General features: G+C 48.6%; 2 protein-coding genes across 3 annotated transcripts in view; one reads left to right on the top strand and one right to left on the bottom strand.

The window, feature by feature from the left end:
* Nucleotides 1–2,563: 2,563 nt before the first annotated feature.
* On the top strand, nucleotides 2,564–7,120 carry LIMD2 (LIM domain containing 2). Its single transcript, XM_065747212.1, has 5 exons — nucleotides 2,564–2,615; nucleotides 3,920–4,056; nucleotides 5,835–5,879; nucleotides 5,993–6,132; nucleotides 6,372–7,120. The coding sequence occupies exons 2-5, from the start codon at nucleotides 4,015–4,017 to the stop codon at nucleotides 6,529–6,531; spliced, it is 387 nt and encodes a 128-aa protein (XP_065603284.1). The 5' UTR covers nucleotides 2,564–2,615; nucleotides 3,920–4,014; the 3' UTR covers nucleotides 6,532–7,120.
* Nucleotides 7,121–15,077: 7,957 nt separating this feature from the next.
* MAP3K3 (mitogen-activated protein kinase kinase kinase 3) overlaps nucleotides 15,078–22,619 on the bottom strand; it is a 34,622-nt gene continuing 27,080 nt past the window's right edge. For both annotated transcript variants that reach the window (XM_065747251.1, XM_065747250.1), the window contains exons 13-17: nucleotides 22,369–22,517; nucleotides 20,410–20,541; nucleotides 19,714–19,843; nucleotides 17,900–18,077; nucleotides 15,078–15,842 (exon numbers count right to left, since the gene is read on the bottom strand). In XM_065747251.1, the coding sequence (XP_065603323.1) occupies nucleotides 15,614–15,842; nucleotides 17,900–18,077; nucleotides 19,714–19,843; nucleotides 20,410–20,541; nucleotides 22,369–22,517 (818 nt within the window). In that variant the 3' untranslated portion in view covers nucleotides 15,078–15,613. The remainder of the gene's footprint in view (nucleotides 15,843–17,899; nucleotides 18,078–19,713; nucleotides 19,844–20,409; nucleotides 20,542–22,368; nucleotides 22,518–22,619) is intronic.

Raw genomic sequence — 22,619 nt, 5'->3', positions numbered from 1 at the left:
TGGAGAAGCTCTTCTCCACCCAGCAGCTTCCTGCTGCATTTGTGTGCTCTCTGAACTCCATATGAGATAGCAGAACCCAGGGAGCAGAGATTCCCTTCATGATGCTTAATGGATGCCATAAAACATGGCTCTAGTCCAAGGGATGGGCTACTCCGTGCTTCAGTTCCCACTGCTGGAAGACAGATGGATCCCAGCAGCATCCTCCTGCACCTCAGGGCAGGGCTGGACCTGGCACTCCCAGGGCTGAAGGTGGGAGAGCAGAGCAGCTGGGCAGGGGCTTCTGGCTTGTGTGGGTCTTCCATTGATGCCCTGACAAAGGCAGCCCTGTTCCTCCCCACAACTATTCCTTGTCAGCATCCCTCAGCATTTTGGCTGTAGATTTCCTGCACGCTGGCAGCCTTTCAAGAGACAGCTCGGGCACAGAATGTGGATGGAAAGTGGATGAGAGGGGCAGCCCTGCGTGGTGGGGCTGAGTAGGGCTGTGGTGGCCACAGAAGTGGCCCAGTTGGTTTCCCCCAGGGCCCTCTGTTCTGCATCACAGCAACAGGAACCTGAGCTGGGTCTGCGCAGCAGAGTTGGCTTGGAGCTACACAGGCAGCCCAGATCTGAAGCTGACTTACCTTAATGGGATCATTAAGGGCTGGAAAAGACCACTATGGCCATCAAATCCAACTGCCAACACATCACCACCGTGACTTGAGGTTCACCATGCTTGTGACTTGCTGTCCCCTTCCATGCCTGAGAAGCTGCAGCAGCACTGGGGATGCTGTGTCCCTGGGCTGGTGCTGGCCTGTTTGATGCTGATTCTACAGCATGCTTTATTTCACAGCATGGATTTGCCTTGGCTGGTGTTTGCACTAATCCTACACATGGTCATGGGTATGTCAGCAGTACCAAATTTAATGGGGGAGATGCCTGGTAGCCCCTCTGAGTAGTGGAGCTGATGCCACGCTGCTGGGGGCACAGCATCTTCTTGGGATGGGGCTTGGGTTCCCCCCCTGCTGTGCTTGGTCTTTGGGAAAGCCTCTGGCCATGGCACAGTGATCCCAGCAGTAAACACTGACTTCACAGGGCTGCTAATGGGAACCATATGGTGGAGAGGGGCCTCTCACCCTTCGTAGTCACGCTGCTTTCCTGTGCCGGAAAACCATCATCAGCTTTCAGAGAGGCAGCAGCAGGCTGCTGGGGGCCCAGGGAGATGGGGCTGGTGGGCAGCGAGGGCAGCACTGCTGGGGAGGAGGAGGTGGAAATGCTGCGTGTTGGGGAGGGATGTGGTCCTCCAGTGAGCTGGGGAATTTCTGGGAAGGGCCACTCCAGGTGCTTCCCTGTCCTTATGTCTGTCCCCAGGGCCAGGCAGGTGTGAGGGGACAGGAGCAGCTGTGAGATAAATGCTTTGTGACTGAACAGTTTCTGGACTGAATGCTACCTTCCTCACCCCAAAGAGCTCCTTGGTCAGTGCCAGAAGATGGAGCAGCAGTACTCCTCCTGCTGTTTTCCCATGGCAGCAAGCATGTGTGCCCTGCAGGTGAGCTCCAGCCCCAAGGTCCTGGGTCAAAGAGAGCTTGCTGAGGTCACCAAGGAGCCCCCAGAGTTGGGATGAAGCTCTTGGCTTGGGCACTGAGCGCATCCCGCTGGATCCAGAGCCACTGGAGCTGCTGTCAGAGGCTGCTCCACCTCTTTGGGCTCAAGCCCAGTTCCCTTGGAGGGCCATCAGATGCTTCCAAGGAAGGGCAGGAAGAGCAGAAGCTGTAGCATGTGTGGGGTGAAGGGGTCCTTGTCCCATCCTGAGCTGTATGATAAGAAGTCAGTACTCAGCCCTCAACATCTCGTGCTGTGTAGATGGTGAATGAGCTTAGGAACAGAGGTCTGGAGAAATCGGGGCTAGCAGCTGTGGTGCCAGCATCCACCACGGAGGCCTGGGCTGGGCTTCCTTTGTCACAGACATCCCCTGTGCTCTTTGTGAAACCAGCAGTCCTAGCATCAATGTGACAGAGTGTCCTTAAGCGAAGCCTGTGCCACAGGGGTTCCTCCATGTACAGAAGTGTGTTCACTGCTTTGGGCTCAAATCCCCTCTGTGCAGGCTAATGCCTCCTTGAAACAACGATGACAGCAACTGGAAGCCTCTTAGAAACACTCCTGTGGTCTCTAACATGCTCCGTTTCCCTTATCGCTTCAGCACACCCTTCCCCTTTGAGGTTTCTTCTCCTGTCCTTGGACAGGAAGGACATTTAGCAACATCTTGTCTGTAGGGCAGCTACACCAACGGGGCCTCTCATACTTGAAACAGACTGGGAGAGAGTGGGCACGGGACTGCAGGAGGGTATGTGTGCATGGGGGGGGGGTCTGGATGGAGAGCATCGAGATACGGGTTGGGATAATTGCAGTGGTGGTGAAGGGAATGGGAACGGGGAGCTGCTGTGTGCAGAGAAAGAGGTGGAGGGAAAAACAGAAGCAGAAGGAGCCAGGGATTGTGGGGAGGAGGGGGCTGGGGAAACTGAGGCAGCTGGGGTAGGGGAGGAAGACGAGCTGTGAGGGGAAGAGGAAGGGGAGGAGAGATGTTGGAGGGAGAGGTGAAAGGAGGTGAGGAGGGCAAGGGCTGTGCATCTGTGCTAGAGGTACATGTGGGGTATGGATTGGAGGGGTTTTGTGGGTTCTTTGGGGTTCCCCATGGGGTCTGTGCACCGTGCAGACCCTGGAGGTGTGGGAGGGACGATGCTGCTCATGGGGATGGTGGGGGGGTTCTGCTTGGCCCCCAGCATCAGCTGCATGCGTGCACTGCCTCCGCCCCGCTCAGCAGGAAATAACAAGCAGACCGCAGGGAGGACGGGAAATGATTTAGGTAAAATTGGAGTGGTGTTGTCAGCTCGGGCTGGGAAGGGTTTTTCACTGGTCTGGGAGCCTGGCTCCACTGCTCAGGGCCCAGCACACAGGTCGCTGAACTCTGAAAGCAGTCTCTCGTTCGGGGTGCTCTGCTGCAGCTCGACCTGATGGCAGCTGCTGGGTGCTGGGGCTTTCTGGGGACCTGAGAGTTCCCCAAACCCAAATAGTGTTTGTAGATGTCACTGGGAGATTGAATTGGCAGCACAGCACTGTCATTGCAGAGCTGCCCCTCTGCTCCTGTTTGCAGCCGGGGCAGTGTGGCATGCTCAGGGGCTGAGTGTCCCCGTTCTGCTCTTCCCTCTGCACCGTGGGCTCAACCCTCTGCCTGTTTCACGTGTGCAAAACAGGGCTCATCAACCCTGGCCTTTTATGGGTGTTTTGAAGGTTAAGCACAATGGGGAAAACCCCGCGGATCTGTTGGTACCTTTTCATCTGACTTGTAGGGGTAGGTTTTTTTTTCTTTTTTTTTTTTTTTCAGTTGACTTCTTTTTCTTTCTGTGCTGCATTAGGACTGTGCTGGGAGGGGTCGAACTCGGCCTAAAGGCAACGTGAGCTCCTGAGGAAAGACAAAGGTTTCCATCACTCGATCTGCTGAGCTGTGAGCTGCTCTGTTCAGCAGAGGCTCTTCTGGGCTGAAATTAGACTAAAATCCAGCATCACCCATCCTTTGCTGGCTGCACCAGTGGCAGTCTGGGCTTGCTGCCTCAGCAGGACAGCAGCCCTGGCTGGAGGCTGTACCTGCCTGCTGACTTTCTTCCACGTGTGGTTTGGAGGATGCTTACAGCAGCTGCCACTTTGTCTCCTCCCCCATCCGAGCCCAATATCTTTGTATGGGAAAGTCTTTGGAGCTGCATGCTAGCCCCACCTCAGTTCCTAACACTGAACCCCAGATCTGGCATGCTTAGATGTCGTGGATCCCCCAAGGAACCCCTGTACCCCACAAGGGAGCCAGTGTCACTCACCAGCTCCCACAGAGCTGCGTGGCTGTGGGGTTGGGGTGATGAAACCTGCCACGCTCTCGCTGACATTTCCTTTCCAGGTGTTGCAAGAGGAGCACCTTCAACACCTCCCTGGGGGACATCAGCCCACGGACTGCAAGCTCAGGACTAAACCATCAGAGGAGGGGACAGAACCATGTTCCAGGCTTCAGAAGCTGCCAGCACAACCCCATCTCATGTACGTCGCATCCCTTGCAGTTGCTGTGGGAATTCCAGAGCCCATTTGGGTCTGTTCTCAGAGATTGGAGGTTGTGTTTTAAGGGTGACCGAAGGCACGGCTGCTGCTGCTCAAACAACAGGACCTGGGGGTGGGAAGGTTCCAGCAGAAGGTGCTGTTTGCTGAGCACATTGCTGAGCACGTTGTCCGGGCTCCGGCCAGCACTGCTCACCCTGCTCAGCTCGGGTTGCTGTCTGTTTGTTTGTGTTTCCATGGCTTTCCGTGATCACAATTGCGAGTATGCGAGCTGCCATCGGAGATGGAAAAACATAAAGGCTCGAGAACATCCCCTGCTGGGACAGGATATGGCCCTTCCCCGAGGGAGGATATCTCAGACACGAAATAGATAGCCTGGTTGGAGCCAGGAGGCTGCTGAGAAGTCAAGAGCAGTGGCAGAGCACTGCGGCCTTGGGAATGGATGTCGGGCAGCTCTGAGGCAGCAGCAGCATCCTCAGTGCTGATGAGCTGAGCCTGGAAAGAGCCCGTTAACCCCAACCCCAGCAGAGCACCTGTGGTTGCATTGCCAGTGCTGAGGGATGCAACTGGTTTTACACAGCCTGAGTCTCCTCGCTGCCCACGCTGCTCTGTTGATTTTTGGCTTTCTGTTCAGCCCTGTGCAAAAGTGGGAGGGAGAGGAAAATCACATCCCCGACCTCAGGCGGTGAGAGCAGCTGGGAAGCATCTGGAGAGGCAGCTCGGTGAAGTGAGAGCTTCCTGAGTGTCTCTTAGATGAACTGCTTCCAAAAATACAAAGGAGAAACGCTGGGGAAGGATGAGGCAGGAGGAGTGGGGATGGGAGCTCACCCTGGAGGCAGAGATGGGGTTGTGCTGCCCGAGCAGAGCTGAAGCAGCAGCAGGGGAAGGGCAGGGATGCATGGGGTGATGCTGTGGGGTCACTGCCTGATGGGGCTCCCCTAAGGGTGCACTGGGACCTTGCTCTGAGGGCAGAGATTTGGGCACCTCAGTGTCTGCATCTGCTCCTCTCACAGCTGAGGGCTCTGAGTGATGCTGGGCACATCCATAACTCCATGCTCCCCTCTGTGCACACACAGCCTGCAGTCTCCTGAAAGCTTTTTGGTGTCGCTGATGGCACGGGCGTTTCCTGTGCAGCACGAGAGCACGGCTGGCTGCTAACAGGGGAACTCAGAAACAAAACATCTGGTGAGGGGCAGCCAGCACTGAGTGCTGCATCAGAGCGAGGGGCATCCCAGGTACAGTGTGGAGGAACTGCAGCCCTCCAGCTGCAGAGCCCCAAGCAGCATCCCATGCCAAGATAGAGCTGTTGTTAATAAAAACTCACAGCTGATCTGCTGTTGTAGGTCACAGAGAGGGCTCTGCCTGGGGTTCTGCTGCAGCCACTCTGCAAAGACCCAGGGGATGCTGAAGCAGGGATGTGTCAGGTGCACCACTCAGCTTTGCTTAGGGGCTGATGTCAGCCCCCACTGCCTGCAGGTGGTGAGAGCTGCATGACCCTGGGGTCTGTGCTCGTGTGTCACCTCCACTAAAAAAAGCAACCAGAGTGCTGCTTCACCTTGTCACAGAAGCAGAGCCATGGCGTGCTGCTACACCAAGCCTCAGCGAGCAGTGCACGATGGCAGAGCTGACTGCTCTGTGCCCTGACCCCAGAGAAGCCCTGTGCCTTCCTGGTGCAGATTTCAGAGGCCATCAGTGGTTGCCACATGCAGCTCAGTGCCTCACCTGCCAGTCCCTCACTCTCATTTCAATTTCTCTTTCCTTAGGAGGCAAAGAACAACTCAGGAGGCAGCACAGTGCAGCGCTCCAAGGTACTGCAACTCTGCACCTATTGCTGTGTGAGGAGGTGGGAAGGACAGAGATGGGCACAGGATCTCCAACCTCCTTTCCTCACCCTCTCTCCCTTTGGTTTCCCCTTGCCCAGTCCTTCAGCCTGAAGGCACAAGTGAAGGAGATGTGCACTGCCTGTCAGAAAACCGTCTATCCCATGGAGCGGCTGGTGGCAGATAAATTTGTCTTCCACAACTCCTGCTTCTGCTGCAAGCACTGCCACGCCAAGCTCAGGTGAGCCGTGCTGGGTGCTGCCGTGGTGTTTGCTGGCAGTTATGGGGTGTGGGGAGGCTCTTCCAAGTGGGTCACCCATCCTGCCCATCACAGCCCTCCTCTTGGAGGACCCTCAGTCCCTTTTCTGCTAAGGGCCACTTGCACGTTCCTTCCTCCTTCCACTCCTCTCTCTGTGCTCCACTCCTCTCTCTGTGCTCCTGAGCCTTTGCTGAGCCCCACTAACCCCTCTCCTTCCCCAGCCTGGGCAGCTACGCGGCGCTCCACGGGGAGTTCTACTGCAAGCCCCACTTCCAGCAGCTCTTCAAGAGTAAAGGCAACTACGACGAGGGCTTTGGGCGCAAGCAGCACAAGGAGCTGTGGGTGCACAAGGAAGTGGAGAGCGGGACCAAGTCGGCATGAGCAGGGCACAGCCCACCCTTCCCTGGAGCCCAGCGGAGACAGCAGTGCTGAGCCGGTGCTGACTGAGCTGATGTAAAGCAAAGGGGACCCAAGCAGTAGGGAATGGAGGCAGCCCAGCCCTCCTTGGAACCTCTGGAGGATGTCTGGAGGGGTCCTATAGACTGTAAGGATGGGGTGGTGGAGAGTGGGGTGCAGCCCCCAAACCCAGAGCCCTTTCTCCCTGATGGGTTCAGACCAGAAGTGCTTGCCCCCTGTGAAATCCCAGCCCTGTGCACACATTCCAGGCCTGCTGCCACGGGAAAGGAGACCTAAGGGCTCCGAGAGCCCCAACCCAGCCTGTAAGTCAGAGCAGAGCTCCCAGTACCAATCCTGCCTTGCTGGGGCTCCGAATCAGGAGGGTCTTTGGTTTACATCAGCTCAGTTCAGTTGGGATTGTTCAGCCTTAAGGATGTTGCCCTGCGACTGTTTAACAGTGTGTGTCTTTTTTATATTTGCCTTCCATTGGTACGTTCTGCACTGGAGCTGGGTGCAGCAGCTCCTCGTGTGACACTGCTCTTTTATTTTTGTAATACAAGGTTTCCAAGCCTTCCCTGTTCTCGTCCTGTGCTTCCAGGGACACAGGGAGGTGGGAGCAGCACAAAGTGCGGTCCGTTGCTGTACATCAGGACTGAGAAACCATTCCTGGGGGATGTACGTGTGATGCTGGGACTGAGGGAGATGTTATTTGGGGAACAAAGCCAGGATTTCACATTGCACACCCACAGCTGTACCCACAATTCAGCTTCCACGTGAAGTCTGTCTGCCCTTTTGCCTGCATGCCCATGGTGGCTTACTCACTTCCCTCCATGCCAACGCTGTGCCCAGCCCCAGCAGGCAGGCACAGCCAGCTGAGCTGTGATGTTTGGATGGGAGAGTCCATACTAATTAATGACCCTAATGAGATGTAATGCAGTGAATCCAAGTGGGTGTGTTTTTAGTGATTGTTTACCTCCTTCCTCCACACGCACCATCTGTAACTCTCATCTGCCCTGTGGGTCATGGCATGACAGATGGTGACCAGGTTGGCCAGGCACAGTTTCCCCTTGGTGAATCTATGGTAACTGATTCTGATAACCTTCCTCTCTTCCACTTGCAAGAGATGGGTAAGGGCCATCTGCAGAGCATGACTGCAGAGGGATGGGTGCTGGGTGACCCCCAGAGCTTGGTGTCCCTCCTGGTGGACATCACCCTTCCCTTGTTCATTCTGAGGTTTCTCAAAGGCACGTGTGAGGATATCCAGTGCGCAGCAAGGACTAAACATGCAGATGGGTGAGTGTCAGCCTCACAGAGTGCTCTGCCTGCCCATCACACAGGTGTGCTGGCTCCTTACACCACAACAAAAGCTGTATCCTTCCCAGCCCTGCAAGATTCATTGCAGTGCAAATGCTGCTGTGCAGTGGGGCCCTGTGACCCCGTTCAGGTCCCTTCCTTGGCTTAGAAAATGAAAGCACAGGCTCTTCGGTTTCACTTCGTTTCTTGCTGGCTTCACTTCCCCGTTCTCACACTGGCAGGCTGCTGCTCTGTTCTGCACAGTGAGGAAATTGTACACAAGGAATTTTAAACTTGCCCAGATAATTTTAGGGTAGGGAAGGGAGAAAAAAAGCTTCCAATTATTGTTAAAGAAAGGTTCGAGCAATGCTGATCCGCTTGCCTCCCTCCTTCCATTCTGAAAACTGCAATGTGGGATTTTGCCTGATGGCAGAAGCAATCCCTGTTCTCTGCTACCTCACTTTGCTATGCCCCCTTTTCATGGGGAGCAAAAGTGAACCTGAGGAGCATCACATTCACAAACGGAGAGTCGTGTCTGTCCCCACCTGCATGGCTGCTGCACACAAAGCAGCTAAAGGCAAACTCTGCTTCCCAGATTAACATAGCAGGCTCTGTGCACAGGGAAACCCTAGTGGTAGTTGCATGGGAAGATGTCTTACACAATGCTCTGAGCTTATCTGATGTTCCTGATATGCCTGAAGGATGGTGTTCTGCACCAGTGACAACTCACACAACACAACCAAAAGCAGCAGCAGAACAGAACCCTGAGCTTAAAGCTCCTCCAGCCCTAATGTTTCCATGAAATCCAGCTGATTTTAGGATGAGAGCCTCATTCCCTGGGACTAGAAATCTCCTTTGGAATCCATCCTGGCTGCCAGCAGCGATCTGCTGGTGCTGCATGCATGAATTCCTGTGACTGGGGATGCTCAGACCCCACAGCTGGCCAGAGTAAGGCTTAACAGCATAAGTACTCATGGAAAAGAGAACCAGTGGAGGCTCCCAGCACACACGGCTGCCAAACACCATCCCAGCTTTTATTGGAAGTTTCCTAGCTGCCAGGAGCTGGCCACCAGCTTGGAGAAGCACTCTGTGCTCCCTCTGGCGTGGCTCAGCAGCACTGTGCAGCGGCACCCACAGCTGGGACAGATGTTTTGGAGCAATGCAGGGCAGAAACTGTCTGCACTGCTGGGTTCAGAGGGCAGCCCGCAGCCTTTGGGGGGGGGGAGGAAGAGCTGGGGAGATGACTGCCACGTGTAGAGCTGCGGGGGGAGGCTGCAGGAGCTCGCACACACACTTGTGCTTACATGTAGCACAGCAATGCCACAGTGCCGCCTGCATTTCCTCTCCTCCACTGCAGAGATGTGGTCTTGCACTGAAGCTACAAAGCGAGCACTAGGCAGAGCTCCACACCAGCAGAACAAGGGACACAGCAGTGAACCATGCCAGCATTTCCTGGATATAGTGCAGTACACCCACATGGTATTGCATCCAGAAGACATTGTTCCTAGTTAAGACGTTTCTAAGCTAACAGAAATAGCCACGGCAGTCTAATATAACCAACCTCTTTGAAGACTTGAAATTCCATTTGCTTCAGAACTGTATAGCACTGGATTTAAAGAGAAAACTTACCTTAAGTCACCTTCCCTTGAGCCACATTACAAATATAACACCATTTACAGGGGGAAAAAAAATAAAAGCATTTGAGGTTTTTAGGTTCATTCCTTTTGTGCATTGGTCAGTGCTTGTGGCGGATCATTCCCACCTCCAACCCAAGCTTGCACTTTCCTCTCCCACCCCCTGCTCCAAACCACCCAAGAAGAGGTGTGGGGAAGATGCAAGGCAGGACCACACACCGCACTCATGGAATGCAGCGTTTCTGTGGAGCACATTACCCCTGAGAGGGCAGCCCAGGAGGGAGCAGGCCATCCTGCAGCCCTAAGACATGAATCTCATGTTCATTCTTAAAGCAAATGTTATCACTGATCATACAACGCAGGAAGGAGAGGGAAAGCCTCAGCTTTGGGAAGAGTGACCTACAGAAAATGCGACTAGCTTTCAGAGCCTGTGAGCTTCTAAGCTTGTCCTGTGGCATGAGTGGGAATTTCAGGGTCTGACACAAAGAGAGGGTGTCAGGAAGCACCAGGAGATGGCTATGTCTGGATCCACGGGACATTTCTGTTCTGGTGCAGCTTCCGTTGTCTGGTTCTCATCAGTTCTGGAAGAGCACACAAGTGCCACGCATGTGTTTCATGTGCAAGGGTTCCTATTGCATCAGCCTATTAACCCATTCATTCTTGGTTGTTCACGTGTCACACTAACAAATATTTCTGCATTTAATAGACATAGCAACTAACTATACTCTGATCTGGGAAAAGGAGACTGCAGGGAAAGTTCTGGCTCTGGCCCAGCATCTCCAGGGACCACACTGGCACTCAATCCACTGCTCAAGTGACAATGGCACTGAAGACTTGCTCTTAAACACAGAACAGTACCAGGAAAAAATGAGCATCTGAGCAAGAACTGTAGACCAGCTTTTACAGGAACACTATTTCTGTCCTTTCCTAAGATAGCACGATGGAAAAAAAATAAAGCTTGAAAATACTTGGGACTAGGGGCACCCATTCCCTTAATCTGCTTTAGGACAGCTACGCTTACCCTGAGCACACTCCATGCAAGAGTTCCCTTTTGTGGGTTGGCATCAATTCTGGCAGCAGAGCTTGAGCTATCTCCCGTTTGCCTGAAGTCCTGAGGCCTCACTTCTCCATGTTTTTGCTTTATAAAATGACCTAACAACACAGCCAAAGGAGAAACAATTCAGGAAGTTTCCAGGTATTTTGAATCAATGCCTTCGAGCAGGTTGAGCTTCCCAAGTTAGAGCTGCAGTTAATCCACTCAGCTGCCTCCTGGGGGAACGACTCCCACGAGCTCCCAGTCAGGGCAGCCACCATCACACAAACCATCTCCTCGTGGTCTTGCTGCCCAGGCCCTTTTGCCTGCCTGATGACAATCCCCCCCTGCAGGCACTGGTGAAATTAGGACCACTTATAGACCCATATCTGGACTGAAGAACTTCCTAAAGCTCAGCTTCTGCTCTCCACCTGCAGACTGTCCACGTGAAGCAGTCCAGCCATCTCCTGCAAGGTGAAATGAAGACACTGCTATTTTTACACTGTAACAGCAGCAGAGAAAAAAAAAACCAAAAACCTTAGACAGAGCCATTCCACCTCGAGGAGGAACAAGAATGGATGAATGTGACCTTCCCCTGAGGGAAGAGGATATGCTTACCTGATCTGAGCAGCAATGCTTCACAAATAGGACAGTTCTCCACCTGCCCCAAAAAATAAATCCCTGAAAGGAACATACTCATCCTTCAGTTAAGGTCCTTGGTTAAAACTAGCTGTCCCACCCACATACCCAGAGGCATAATTTACATGGGGGGGTAACGGACGCTACACTGCAAACAGCCACCAGAAAGGCTTTCATATAAATGATAATTTTATTGTAAATAAAACGATACATTGGCCTGGCTTTGCACTGCAAGCCCCCGGTCGGTATATATAGACTACTGGTTCAAGGTCTTCTGCACAATCCAGGTTAAAGCAACTTCTCCCTGCTCTGCACAATTTATGTCAAGCATTGATGGGGAACAATGTCCTTTTCCATTTTTCTAAACCACCTCCCAGACGTTTTCTAACTGGGGAATTTAGAGCTGCTGGTCAGTTTGCTCCTGAACAAGGTTGGGGTTGAAAAATCTGAAGCCCAAACCCACAAAATATGAACTGAATTCTCCCAGCCCCACGGGTGGGTACAGGCCACAGGACTGGAGGTATTCAAATACATAAAGATCTTTCCACCCAGCAGTATTAACCTCAGCACCCATCACGGGGGCCTGATTCAGCCCCCTCCCTGTAGGGCTTTCAACAGCTGGGCTTTGCCGGCCAGGGGAGGCAGCAGGGATATGCACTTGCCCAACTTTCATGGATGATCCATGCTCTCTTGGCACTTGGAAATAATCTACATCACCTGAGTGGGTGCCAACTTCCCTCTCGGTCAATTTGTTTTGGTAATGAATGGCCAAGGGAACTCCTTTGGAGTGTCTTCAAACCCTCTGGAATAGTACTCCAAAAATGGGGAAAAAAAAAAAATCCAAATTGCTGCAACGTGCAGTAATTAGAACAGGCAAACATTAGATCTTAGTGGAGAAGAAGCCTGTAACCTGGACAGCACAGAATCGTCATGCCAAGACCAAAATGCCATCACTCTGCTTCCTAACAAGCTCACAGATCACCATCCCTCTGTTCCCACCAGCTCCTCACTGATGGGAGCTCAAAGCTTCAGGATAGCAGTGCTCTTATAATTTGTGAAAATATTCTCCACCTCTGCAGTGTTTTCCATCAAGAATCTCAATACCAGGTACTCACTCTATGCCCCTCCCGGGGAAGGGACAGCTGAAAACACAAAATGACATTTGGAATGGACACAGCAGCGTGTTGTTAGCCTGGCTGCTCTCCTCTGAACAATTTTACTCCTGTTTTTTCCCAATTCTGCCAGGATCAAGAGGTCAGATGTAATTCAGTTCAGGGCTATCATTACATTTATGTCTGATTGAGATTTCTCTGCTGTCAGGGCTGTAGGATAGGTGCCAACCTCAAGTTAATTCGCTGCAGCAGTGGACTCAGGAATTCAGATCTCCCTCTTCCACAATCAAGATGGCAGTGAGGAAACGAAGGTGGCATTTTGGCTTGGCTCTACTCGTTATAAACCATCAGCAAATTCTCTGCAAAACCAGCTGCTTTTTTTTCCTTTTTAAATTCATAAAGGCGTCAAATTTATTTCCCATCCTCCCCCCTACCCCATAACAGTCGAGTCGATATATATAAAAATCACCAAATATGATCTTTTACGGTATAAATTAAAAAAAAAAAAAAACAAAGTATGAGGCATCACCGTTTACATGATGTAAAAAGAGCTAAAAAAGAGCGATATAAACTACATTCATAAAAGTGCATCTCCAAACATACAAGTAATGCTTTGGCTTGTTCCTGTGCCGAACGGGTGGCTTTGGGTCAGGGACTGGAATACAAGAAGTCCAAGCTGGCACCCCATGTTCTCTGTCACTGTACAATTGCTATTTACTTTCATTAATACAGACTGGAATACAAGTGTATACACAGAGTAGGCACATTTCAGCACGGTGGGAAGGACCAGAAGCTCTGGAAGGGGAAGGACTGAGCCCATCAGTCCGTGATGCTCTTTGCTCTATTCTGGAACAGCCTTCCATGATGTGTATGAGGTAAAAGCCACAACAGATCCTGAGGATTTCGTTGCTTTGAAATATTAAAAGTTACACCATTTCCTCATGCCCTATTCTCCCAAAACACAATGTGTGGGACAGCAAGGAAAGACCATGGAAGGGGGTCTCGATTTGGTGAGGATGAGCCAAGGGAAGAGAGAAACCTATGTGGAAAGGATCACTGCAGCCAACGTTGCTCCTGTACGTCTGCAGGTTTGAGTGGGATAATTAAAGATTCCAATCTTTGGTATATTCATAGCTGCAAGGCTTGCAGGGTGCCCCACAGGAGTGCTGGCCACCCTACTTCTGCCATGGCTACAGGAAGGACTTAACATCCCCCTGCGGACATTTACACTGCAGCGAAACGGTGTCAAATGCTCCCCAGAACAGAACAGAACAGAACAGTGGTGTCATGCCCTCACTCCCCTCTGGTGCAAGCAACAGTGAAGTGCAGGCTGAAAGTCAGGTCATGTGGCTGGACAATTTGGAGTCAAGTCCCAGGCTTTAAGGAGATCAGCAGAAGTGCTCTCACTAAACAAATTATGGGAACAAGGGCTTTCATAAAAATAAAATCCCCCTAAGTGCCTGCAACTGAAACAGTGCATCCTTGTAGTAGTGCAGGAGAGCCTGAAAGTGAAACCAACACAAGCTTGCTTCCACCCATTACATATTCCTCTGAGTTTTGGCACAGAAAAACCACTTCAGATTGTTAAATCCTTTTGGGGCATTTTTTTTTTCCTTTTTTTTCTCCCCACTTCTAGTTCAACACATTATTATTTTACAGTGTGTTCAAGGAGCTTGGTCACATTAAAGCTTGCTTTATCTTGTCATGAGCTTAAAATGAATTCCTATTGATTTTACTGTATTATGAAGCAACTTTCAAGCTTTTTTGGGGGGGGAATAAGGGCATGTGGACCATTAAAATGGTTTCCAACACAAGAGTAGAACACCTTCAGCATTGCTCTATGAAGCAATACTTAAGCTAGTAACGTGCTTGTTTCTCTTAATTTCATTTCATGCATAACACTTTTAATTAACTCATGAACCCCCAGCACTTAAAAGCTGATGCTCATCTGCATGAAATAAGGATTACTGGTGTCCCAGTGCAGTATTTGAGGCTAATAAGTCATCAGGAACTCTGCTGTCACAGATATGGTACACATCAAATGGAGAATGACTTGGATATATCTGTCTGTATATACCCCGCAACTGTCCTCCTGGTCAGATAGTTTTGGACATCTGCTAGCATTACAAGTGTTCTCTTTGTTCCACGGACATAATTTGTACAAAAGCATATTTAAATAGGGTCAAAACATTTTATGGGAACCTTAAAATGAACACCTGCACACGTGTAAAACACAATGCACGCAGTGAGGAGATGAGCTTAACCCTAACTTACTGTGCACATGTAGAATTGGTGTCCAGCAAATGCTCCACATGAAAAAAAAGGCAATCCATTTTCTTAATTTTCCACTAGGCCAGGCCACCAAAGGAACACCTAAGCTTTTCCCGAAGTAAATTCCCAGGCACCAGGTAAACTATCTTTGGTTTAAGGGATAGCAAAAAGTTACCAGCCAAAATGAGAGGTGCAACAAAAAGCTGTTCTGCACATCTCCCTTCCTGCAGGGTTTTGTTTAAACCCAGCAGCCTCGGGGAGATGAACCAGGAGCACACAAGTGTTGGTTGGCACAAGCTAACCAACGCTGCTTTAATGCTGGGACAGATCAAGCCTTGGAAATCAAGCTCTGGATTTTCTAATGTCAGTGGGAGAGCCCTTATCTCAGGCTCTAGAGTGATTGCATTCTGCTGAAACATTACTGATTATCCTGACGTTTAGCTAGAAAGACCTCCATCACCCCCACCCCCAAATCCATGGTTTCATTATAAAATAACACTATTCACATACTTTTGAATCAATATTTTCTGAACACCTTCAGATGCTGAATACTTAAGAAGAAAAATATATAATATAGCGAGCGCATGCTCAATGACACATGGCTTTTTGCTGGATTCATGTACTACAGATGTCTCTAAAGCCCTAGAAGTCTGGAAAACAGTGACCCACACGAGTAACCACTTGTACAAAGCTGATCTTGAAAGCTGCAGCACGTTTCTGTTATGGAGAGTGTAGCTCTTCCACTTCCCACACCGGTTCAGATTTCTTCTAGATCCAACCAGCAAGACACTTCTTACATTCCCACTCTTGGGCCCGCAGAGAACACACAGCCAGCTACAATTTCACATCAAGGTAGCTAGGGCAAAACGCAGCTCTGTTTGGACAGCTGTCGGTAGAATAAACATTAGTCCAGCAAACAAAGGTATCAGGCACAAGGGCAGACCCTAGGTTCCTTGGTATAACTTCCCCAAAGGACTAGGACAGCTGAGTTGGCATTCTGAAGATGCAGCACCACAACGGGCAGTTGCAACTAGACCAGACGGAGCACTGAGAGCCCAGCAGGAGCTGCTAGCAAGGGAGGTAATTCAGTACTGGAGCTGTGCAAACTGATGTCTGAGCAGCTCTTCAGCAGAGGGTCTGTGCCTGGCTTCCACAAAGATTTGCTTTAGGAAGTCCCGGCAATGTTCTGATATGTGGGAAGGGAGCTGGGGGTTGGTTGGCTGGGTGGCAATTTTGAAAATGGCTGCCATGGCTTCGTACTCTGCCCAGGGTGGTTTCTCTGTCAGCATTTCCACGACAGTACAAGCAAGGCTCCTGGAAAAGCAGACAGGAAAAAAAAACAGTGAGAACCGACTCATACAGTAACGCACAGTGTTCAGAGAGAGCTTGCAAGCAGCCAACATCAAGGTAGAGCTCTGCTCTGAAAACAGCTCTAAAATGGCTTTGTGCTCAGTGAATGCCATGTGTGCGCAGATTCTGAGCCAGATCTGCCAACATTGCTGCTTTTACTACTGGCAGGCTAGCAATAAAGTGCTGAGACAGGGAGCTTGGTTTCCACTGTGGGTCTCACTGCACTGAGAAAACTGTGAGATGCCACCTGCCCAGCTCTCCTTAGCTCAAATTCTCCTCTCAGTCAGAGAGCGGATGCATCGTTACGTGAAGGCAAAACTCAAAGTGAAGCTGCTGGGGCTCTGCAGGGTAATTCAAGGCAAAAACACGACTGTGAGGATGAGTATGGATGGGCCACTTTTCTGCAGCAAGTGTGACACCAATACTTTCACAAGATGGGTTTCTGTAGCACAGCAGTGACTGTATTTTGCTCAAAAGGGATTAATTGCTTCCTCAAGGCCACAGATTAAGCAAAAGCAGATAGTGAACTTCCAACATCTACTTTTGTGTTCTGATCACATCGGTCCATTAAAAAAAAGCAGAACTGCTGCTTCTGCCTTTAAACTAAACCCTCTTTTGAAGTGAAATGCAAAGAAAAGACATTTTCAGAGGCAGGCTTGCATCACTTGCCAAGACAAGAGACGAAAGGAATTAAATCCAATGAATATGCAAGAAATGACTTCTTGACAACATTTAAAATCCAACGTGAAATTTTTACGCCGATTTTCAGCCATTTAAGACTTACTAGAAGAGAGTACAGAAAATGCAAACCATGTGTGCTAAAGTGCTGGGGGTTTGCACAAGAGCAGGCAGGGATATATTATTGTTTAGACTGATTTATACCGTTTAAGCAGATCCGGTTTCTTTAAGATATTCAGCAAACAGCAGGAATGTTTTTCATGTCAAGTCACTCCAGCAATAACAAATAGCTCACATATTCTGCTGTTTAGGAAAAAGAAAATTGGAGAGGGGCCTGCAGCAGTGGCAGGAAGCCAGGTGGCTAGATCTGTTACGTCTTTGAGCCTCTTGGCCATACACTTCCACCCTGGGACTAAAGTTGCACTGGAAAATTCTGACCCCCCCCCCCCACAAATAATGATTGGGATTGTAGGAACTGGAACCCAGCCAACGGCAGCGTCTCTTTGATGGGAATGGACTGTCAGCACCAAGAGGAAAACCACAACTCTATCAATCCAGGGAGAAGGGCACGTGCTCCACTCTCCCGAAGAATCCCAACTGGCAGACTCTGAAGAACTTAACTCTTTGCATACAAGTTACATTTCAGCTCTGCTGCCATTCACTGCTTGAATGGGAAACTGCATAGGCCTTGCTTCACTGTGGAGACACAAACATACTTTATGCTGTTGTCGTTCAGCTTGGTTTTATAATCTTACCTTCCTGAAGCCTCCAAAACTAACATTTTGACACAGGACAATTTTGCTTTTTCCTTTTGATAGAGGATATTTCTCAGCTATGCCAATAATAGCATGGCTCCAGTTTCCATTCATGCATATTTTAGATCACCTCTGATCTGGCCTGTATCTTTTGTGTTATTCCAGGTTTGGGCATCTTTCCTTTAAAGCTTTGTCAACATACTCAAATTCTCTTCCTTTCATTTCCAGTGTTACAAGCATACCTCTCATTTTAAAACAAAATGAATGGATCCTCCCCAAACAATCTTCAGTCTCTTATCAACACAAAGGACATAAGAAGGGTGGAAACCTCACACCAGAAAGTAAAGACTATTAGCTATCAGCTTGAGGGAGGAATGAATGGAAATTTTTACCTAGACACTAACTGAGTGTTGCAAAGCACAGCCTGCAGCAGGTCTTGCCTTAAGTTCAAACCAACTACTTCAGTTCACCTTAAACCACTCTCACTTTTGATCCAGACTAAATCTGAATTTGGACATACAGTTAACAGAAAAGCAAGTGTCCAGAAAAGCTGGAAATTGATCCACAGGCAGAAAATTAAACCCTCACCATACGTCTGCTTTTCTTCCATAGCCTTCTCCACTGATCACCTCTGGGCTCATCCAATATGGTGTGCCAGTGACAGAGCGGATGCCTGTTCCAGACATACAGATTGTCTGCAGCCGTTTGCTGGCCCCAAAGTCCCCAAGCTTCACATTCCCAGCAGAGTCACGGAGAATATTGGCTCCTGGACAAGAAGAAAAAAAAAGAATAGAGACAGCTGTTTTCATGCAATCCAGCTGTTGGATCTGCAGCCTACAGAGTTAGTATCTAACTCAGAAATACCCACGCTCATGGTATGGCTTTCTCCCTGTTAAGCCCCAGGTGACCTGCTAAACATCATTTCTTTATTTCAGGCTGTAGACAAGCCAAGTATTAATAGCTGCAAATGGGAAAAACTTCAGGGGAAAAACACAAGGAAGCAAAGGAGGAGGGGAAATGAGAGCTGAGTCAGCACTGTCATTGTTACACTGCCTGTAAACAGTTCAGACAGACTATACAGGGCCCCTAGGCCAATGGCTTAGATAGTACATAGCTGTGTAGAAAAGGATTTTATTTGGATACTGCTTTGGTGAATATACCCAGCTGACCAGAAAGCAATGGTTAACAGATGTATCTAATTAAATCACTTTGAACTCTTACAATAAACAAGTCAATCTCCACTTTACTTGGTCAGAGGTCCTGAACATGAAACAGAGGGAAAAAAAGCAAACTTCGAGGATACCTTACATGTGGATACAAGCTACAGCTTAAACACATATACACAACAAACCTCCCTTCAAAGCTGCAATAGGATCAAGAACTCTTTCTTGCCATTATATGGTATATGCCTACGTGAACTCTTCCTGCCCTCCAGTAAAATTTGTGTTCTTTGATGGCTTTACTACTTCACTTTCCCACTGGGAGAGCTGAATTCAGAATAACAACACTTTCCATCCGGCACTCTGAAGACAAATTAATAGTTTGGTTTGGAAGATAGGTGCATACTAGTGAATAAACCATTGGTAGGAAATCATTTGGTATAGAGCACCACATGAGCAGTATACAAGGTGTTATTCAAGAATCAGAGGCTCATTTCCCTTTGCCAGCCCAAGAGGGGAGGCAATGAAGATTTATAGGCAGGAACAAGATGATATTTTTCTTGCAGTAAGCAATGCTCCTGTCCCACCAGAGCACAGAAAAAAATTGTGTGGTGCCTGCCACATTTGTTGACATTAACTCTTAAGGAGACTGCCTGGCTCCATGGGGTTATGCTGGGAAGAGGAAGACTAAAGTCTAACCACACAGTATCTACAAGGTTACAGAGGTCTCTTACACAGAGCAGGAAGGACAAATAACAAGAGTCTGAGGTAAGCAAGACTGACAAGAGAAGGCACAGGGCTCTTGCAGCAATTGGTATGTCTACCAGCTGAGAAACACTACTTCGGTCAGAAAGGAAATTAGAAGGGAATCCACAAAGAAACAAACGTGTTATGAGGGCAGTGAAAGTCAGGAGGCAGCTTAACCTCATTTTGCTGAGGCGTCAGGGAAGGATGAGGAGTTACAGCTGAGCAGTCCTAAGAATGCATCAGAGGTTTGCAGTCTTCTACTATAAACACCAACTGCCACACTCTCAGGTTCTGCACAGGAAACAACCCAATTTCCTTCACCCAGCCCACAATACCCCCTTCCCTGAGGCCTGGGTCAGGATACAAGACAAATGGATATTGAGCAAAGCAACGTTCAGAAGTCCCAACCAGAATAATGAATTCTTAACATTTGGCTTCTTTTTCTCAGAGTTCCTTTAGCACGTGGTATATCCATAAATCACCAGCTGATCTCACCCTTTATGTCCCTGTGCACAATCATGTTGCTGTGAAGGTACGAGACTCCCTCGAGAATCTGGCGAGTGTACTTCCGAGTTACATTTTCCGTGAGAGCACCATATGCCTTCAGCTGGTCCTTCACTGACCCCTGTGCCAAAACCAAACAGAACAGACTGGTAAAGAAACGACATACCACAAATCTCGCAGTCTCCATTCAATTCCCAGAGCTGAAGCCATGTTATATACCCAACCAGGGCAGTCATGAATTCTGGCCTTTTCTAAAGCCTTTTTTGTGAGGCTCTCAGAACTTCTTGCCCCGTGAAGCTCCTCGTGAGAAAAGCAAGGACACTGCTTTGCAGCAAAAATATCTTGAGGAGTTTGTGTGCTTTCTGCATCCTTTAGCTGAAATGAGCATGAGCAACGAACTAGCTCAGCAGACAGATCCAGATCGAAGGTTTCCCTTTTGCAGGGTCAGTTTTATGCTAGCTTGCTGCACTGCATGACTCTGCTAATTCAGTTACCCTGATTTACAAGTTGGCCCAAGTTCTTTCAAGTACTTTGGCAGAAAAAATTTACACTGAAGGGAAAGAATTGGCTCTAGTGATTAACAAAGAGAACGCATTTCAAGTGCAAGACACATCGGATTACACAGTTTAAGCAAAAGTTTAGTTCCAACCAACAAAACCACTCATCTCCCTTTGTGTCAGCTCTTACCCCTGGCATGTACTCCATGAAGATGGTCAAGGTCTTCTCTGCTCGATCCCGCAGGCATCCATAGTACTGAACAATACGTTCATGCTGGAGGTTCTTCAGCAGCTGAATTTCACACTCCAGGGCACTCACTTCCTATGGACGTTGGAGGAGAAAATAAAGTTCCAGCCCCAGGAAATATTTCATCCTAATAAATCCATCCAGGTCACTGGCAGGATGAGACTACTACTACAGCGATGCAGTCTATTCAGTGACATTGGTTCACCTGGCTCATGGGAAAGGCAAACAATACCAATGCTTCATGGTAACCTTTACCACGTAACAAGCTGGCAGAAGTAGTGCAGAAATAGAACAGGGGCAGTATCATGTTTGAATTTACTACCAGTCAAAAAACCTTTGTTTGTTGTCTTGAATCTGTCAGCTGTTTACTGAATGGCTTTAGGCAAGTTGACAGAAAGCATTCTTCAGGGACAATACAGAAATAACCACAGTCCTCAGCACCAAGCTGATGGTAGTGAGCTCCAATTTCAGTTATGAAAAAGGTCCAAATAGATCATTAGAGAATGGACAGGATTCTTTCTGTATGAACCTGAACCCATTAGATATCTAGATTATGGATGCTAAAAGCTCCTAACTTCTTTTCTCAGCTAGCTCTGATTTATGCTGATGATTTTATTTGAATCGACCTCAGAAACTTCTTCCCCTCTTATTTACTTCAAAGAACCTGCAGCCATGCACATGAAACTAATTCTCTGCTTTATTCTTGCCACAGACAACAGGGAATTATAATGCAAAGGCAAAAAGGCTATCCAACAATTTCAGACTGAATCAGAGATGTTTGTTGCCCAGGAAAAGTATCAGGTTCTTGCTGAATCCAGGGAATGAACAGGCTGTACATCAAAGGTGCTGGAGCAGGAGGATTTATGGAAAAAGGAATGATGGTTTTCCCCAAATGAGTCCCATTTAACTCTCTCCACCCCTGTGTCACTCAAAGCTGCCCGAATCACTTCTCTCACTTTAGGAGAGGATACAGCTCTTAAAGAGCAAGGACCTGGCTGCTGCAGAGATGCATGGAACCAGAGGAAGGAGCTTAAAGGGGCCAACTCATACTTTGAAAGTTTGGAGTTTCAGTGCCTTCAAAATATATTCCAGCCTGTTCTTCCTTGGCTCAGATTTACTGACAGATTTACAGCAGAGACACATATAACTTACAGTGCATCAAGTTAGGCCTTCTCTTGGCACCAAAACTCCACAGAAAACCAGAATAATTAAATCTTCATGGATAAGTTATTTCAACTCAAAAAGGATTTATTTGACATGGGGAAACTGGTATGTTGTTCAAATGCTACAGAAGAACGTAACAGCCAACTCATTTGTATTCTGTGCAAAATTAGTTTGCTAGTGTACAGATCTCAAGGTGCCCTTTCTCATCACCTCCACTGTTTCTACTGCGTTCTCATATTATGTTCTTACTAGCTTACACACCACAGTACAGTTTATTTTGAGGATAGGAGAACTCAATTGTGGAAACAGGCACTTCTTAATCAGGGCAATTGATAAAGGCCTACCATATACCCAACAAATGGGTTTTCTAAGCACATGCAGCTTTCTGATAAATTATTATCATTTACTAAAGAGAAAAATCTTATTCTTTCTTGATTTACTTTCACTCACATCCATGTCCAACCAGGAACACAGGGAAGTCTAGTATTCCTCAAGTAACCTGGCATCAAACCAAAAAGCTGAGAACAGAGAGCCAAAAGCAAAGCCAGAAAATGGATTTTAGTTTCAAGTTGAAGTTAACAATACGGAAAAGTAATTTTTAAATGACTCCTATTCCTCTTCACATGACTTGAAACACGAGCACAAACGAAATAATGATGCCAGCTTTTGAGGACAGGTAGATAACAGGCACATTACAAAGTCTGCACAGCAAAGTTTAGTAGCTGCAAAGAGAATTACCTTGCTCGTTTCAGGACTCTCTGGGTCAAACTGGACCTGCTTAGCTGCAAGCTCTCTGCCCGTGTCCACATCATAGCACAAATACACACGACCAAAGGCACCCTGGCCCAGCAGTTTTCCTCGTCGCCAGTTTATTGGAGCACTCGGAGCTGAAAAAGGGCAGGAACAATTCTTCTTTCTGGTTATGCTATTTGAAGATAACAGTGAGCTCTTCAAAGATGTATCCCCCACTTTAGAGAGCTTGAAACACA

Source organism: Cyrtonyx montezumae, unplaced genomic scaffold (genome assembly GCF_038088225.1).
Source record: "Cyrtonyx montezumae isolate F1298 unplaced genomic scaffold, pur_monq_1.0 scaffold_43, whole genome shotgun sequence".
Lineage (NCBI taxonomy): Eukaryota > Metazoa > Chordata > Aves > Galliformes > Odontophoridae > Cyrtonyx > Cyrtonyx montezumae.
This window is presented reverse-complemented; position numbering and strand designations above follow the sequence as displayed.

Excerpts from the sequence above, each read along its gene's own strand:
- LIMD2 (XM_065747212.1), top strand. The coding sequence starts at position 4,015 with ATGTTCCAGGCTTCAGAAGCTGCCAGCACAACCCCATCTCAT. Across the intron at positions 5,880-5,992 it reads GCACAGTGCAGCGCTCCAAG|TCCTTCAGCCTGAAGGCACA; the intron begins GTACTGCAACTC and ends CCCCTTGCCCAG. Across the intron at positions 6,133-6,371 it reads CACTGCCACGCCAAGCTCAG|CCTGGGCAGCTACGCGGCGC; the intron begins GTGAGCCGTGCT and ends CTCCTTCCCCAG.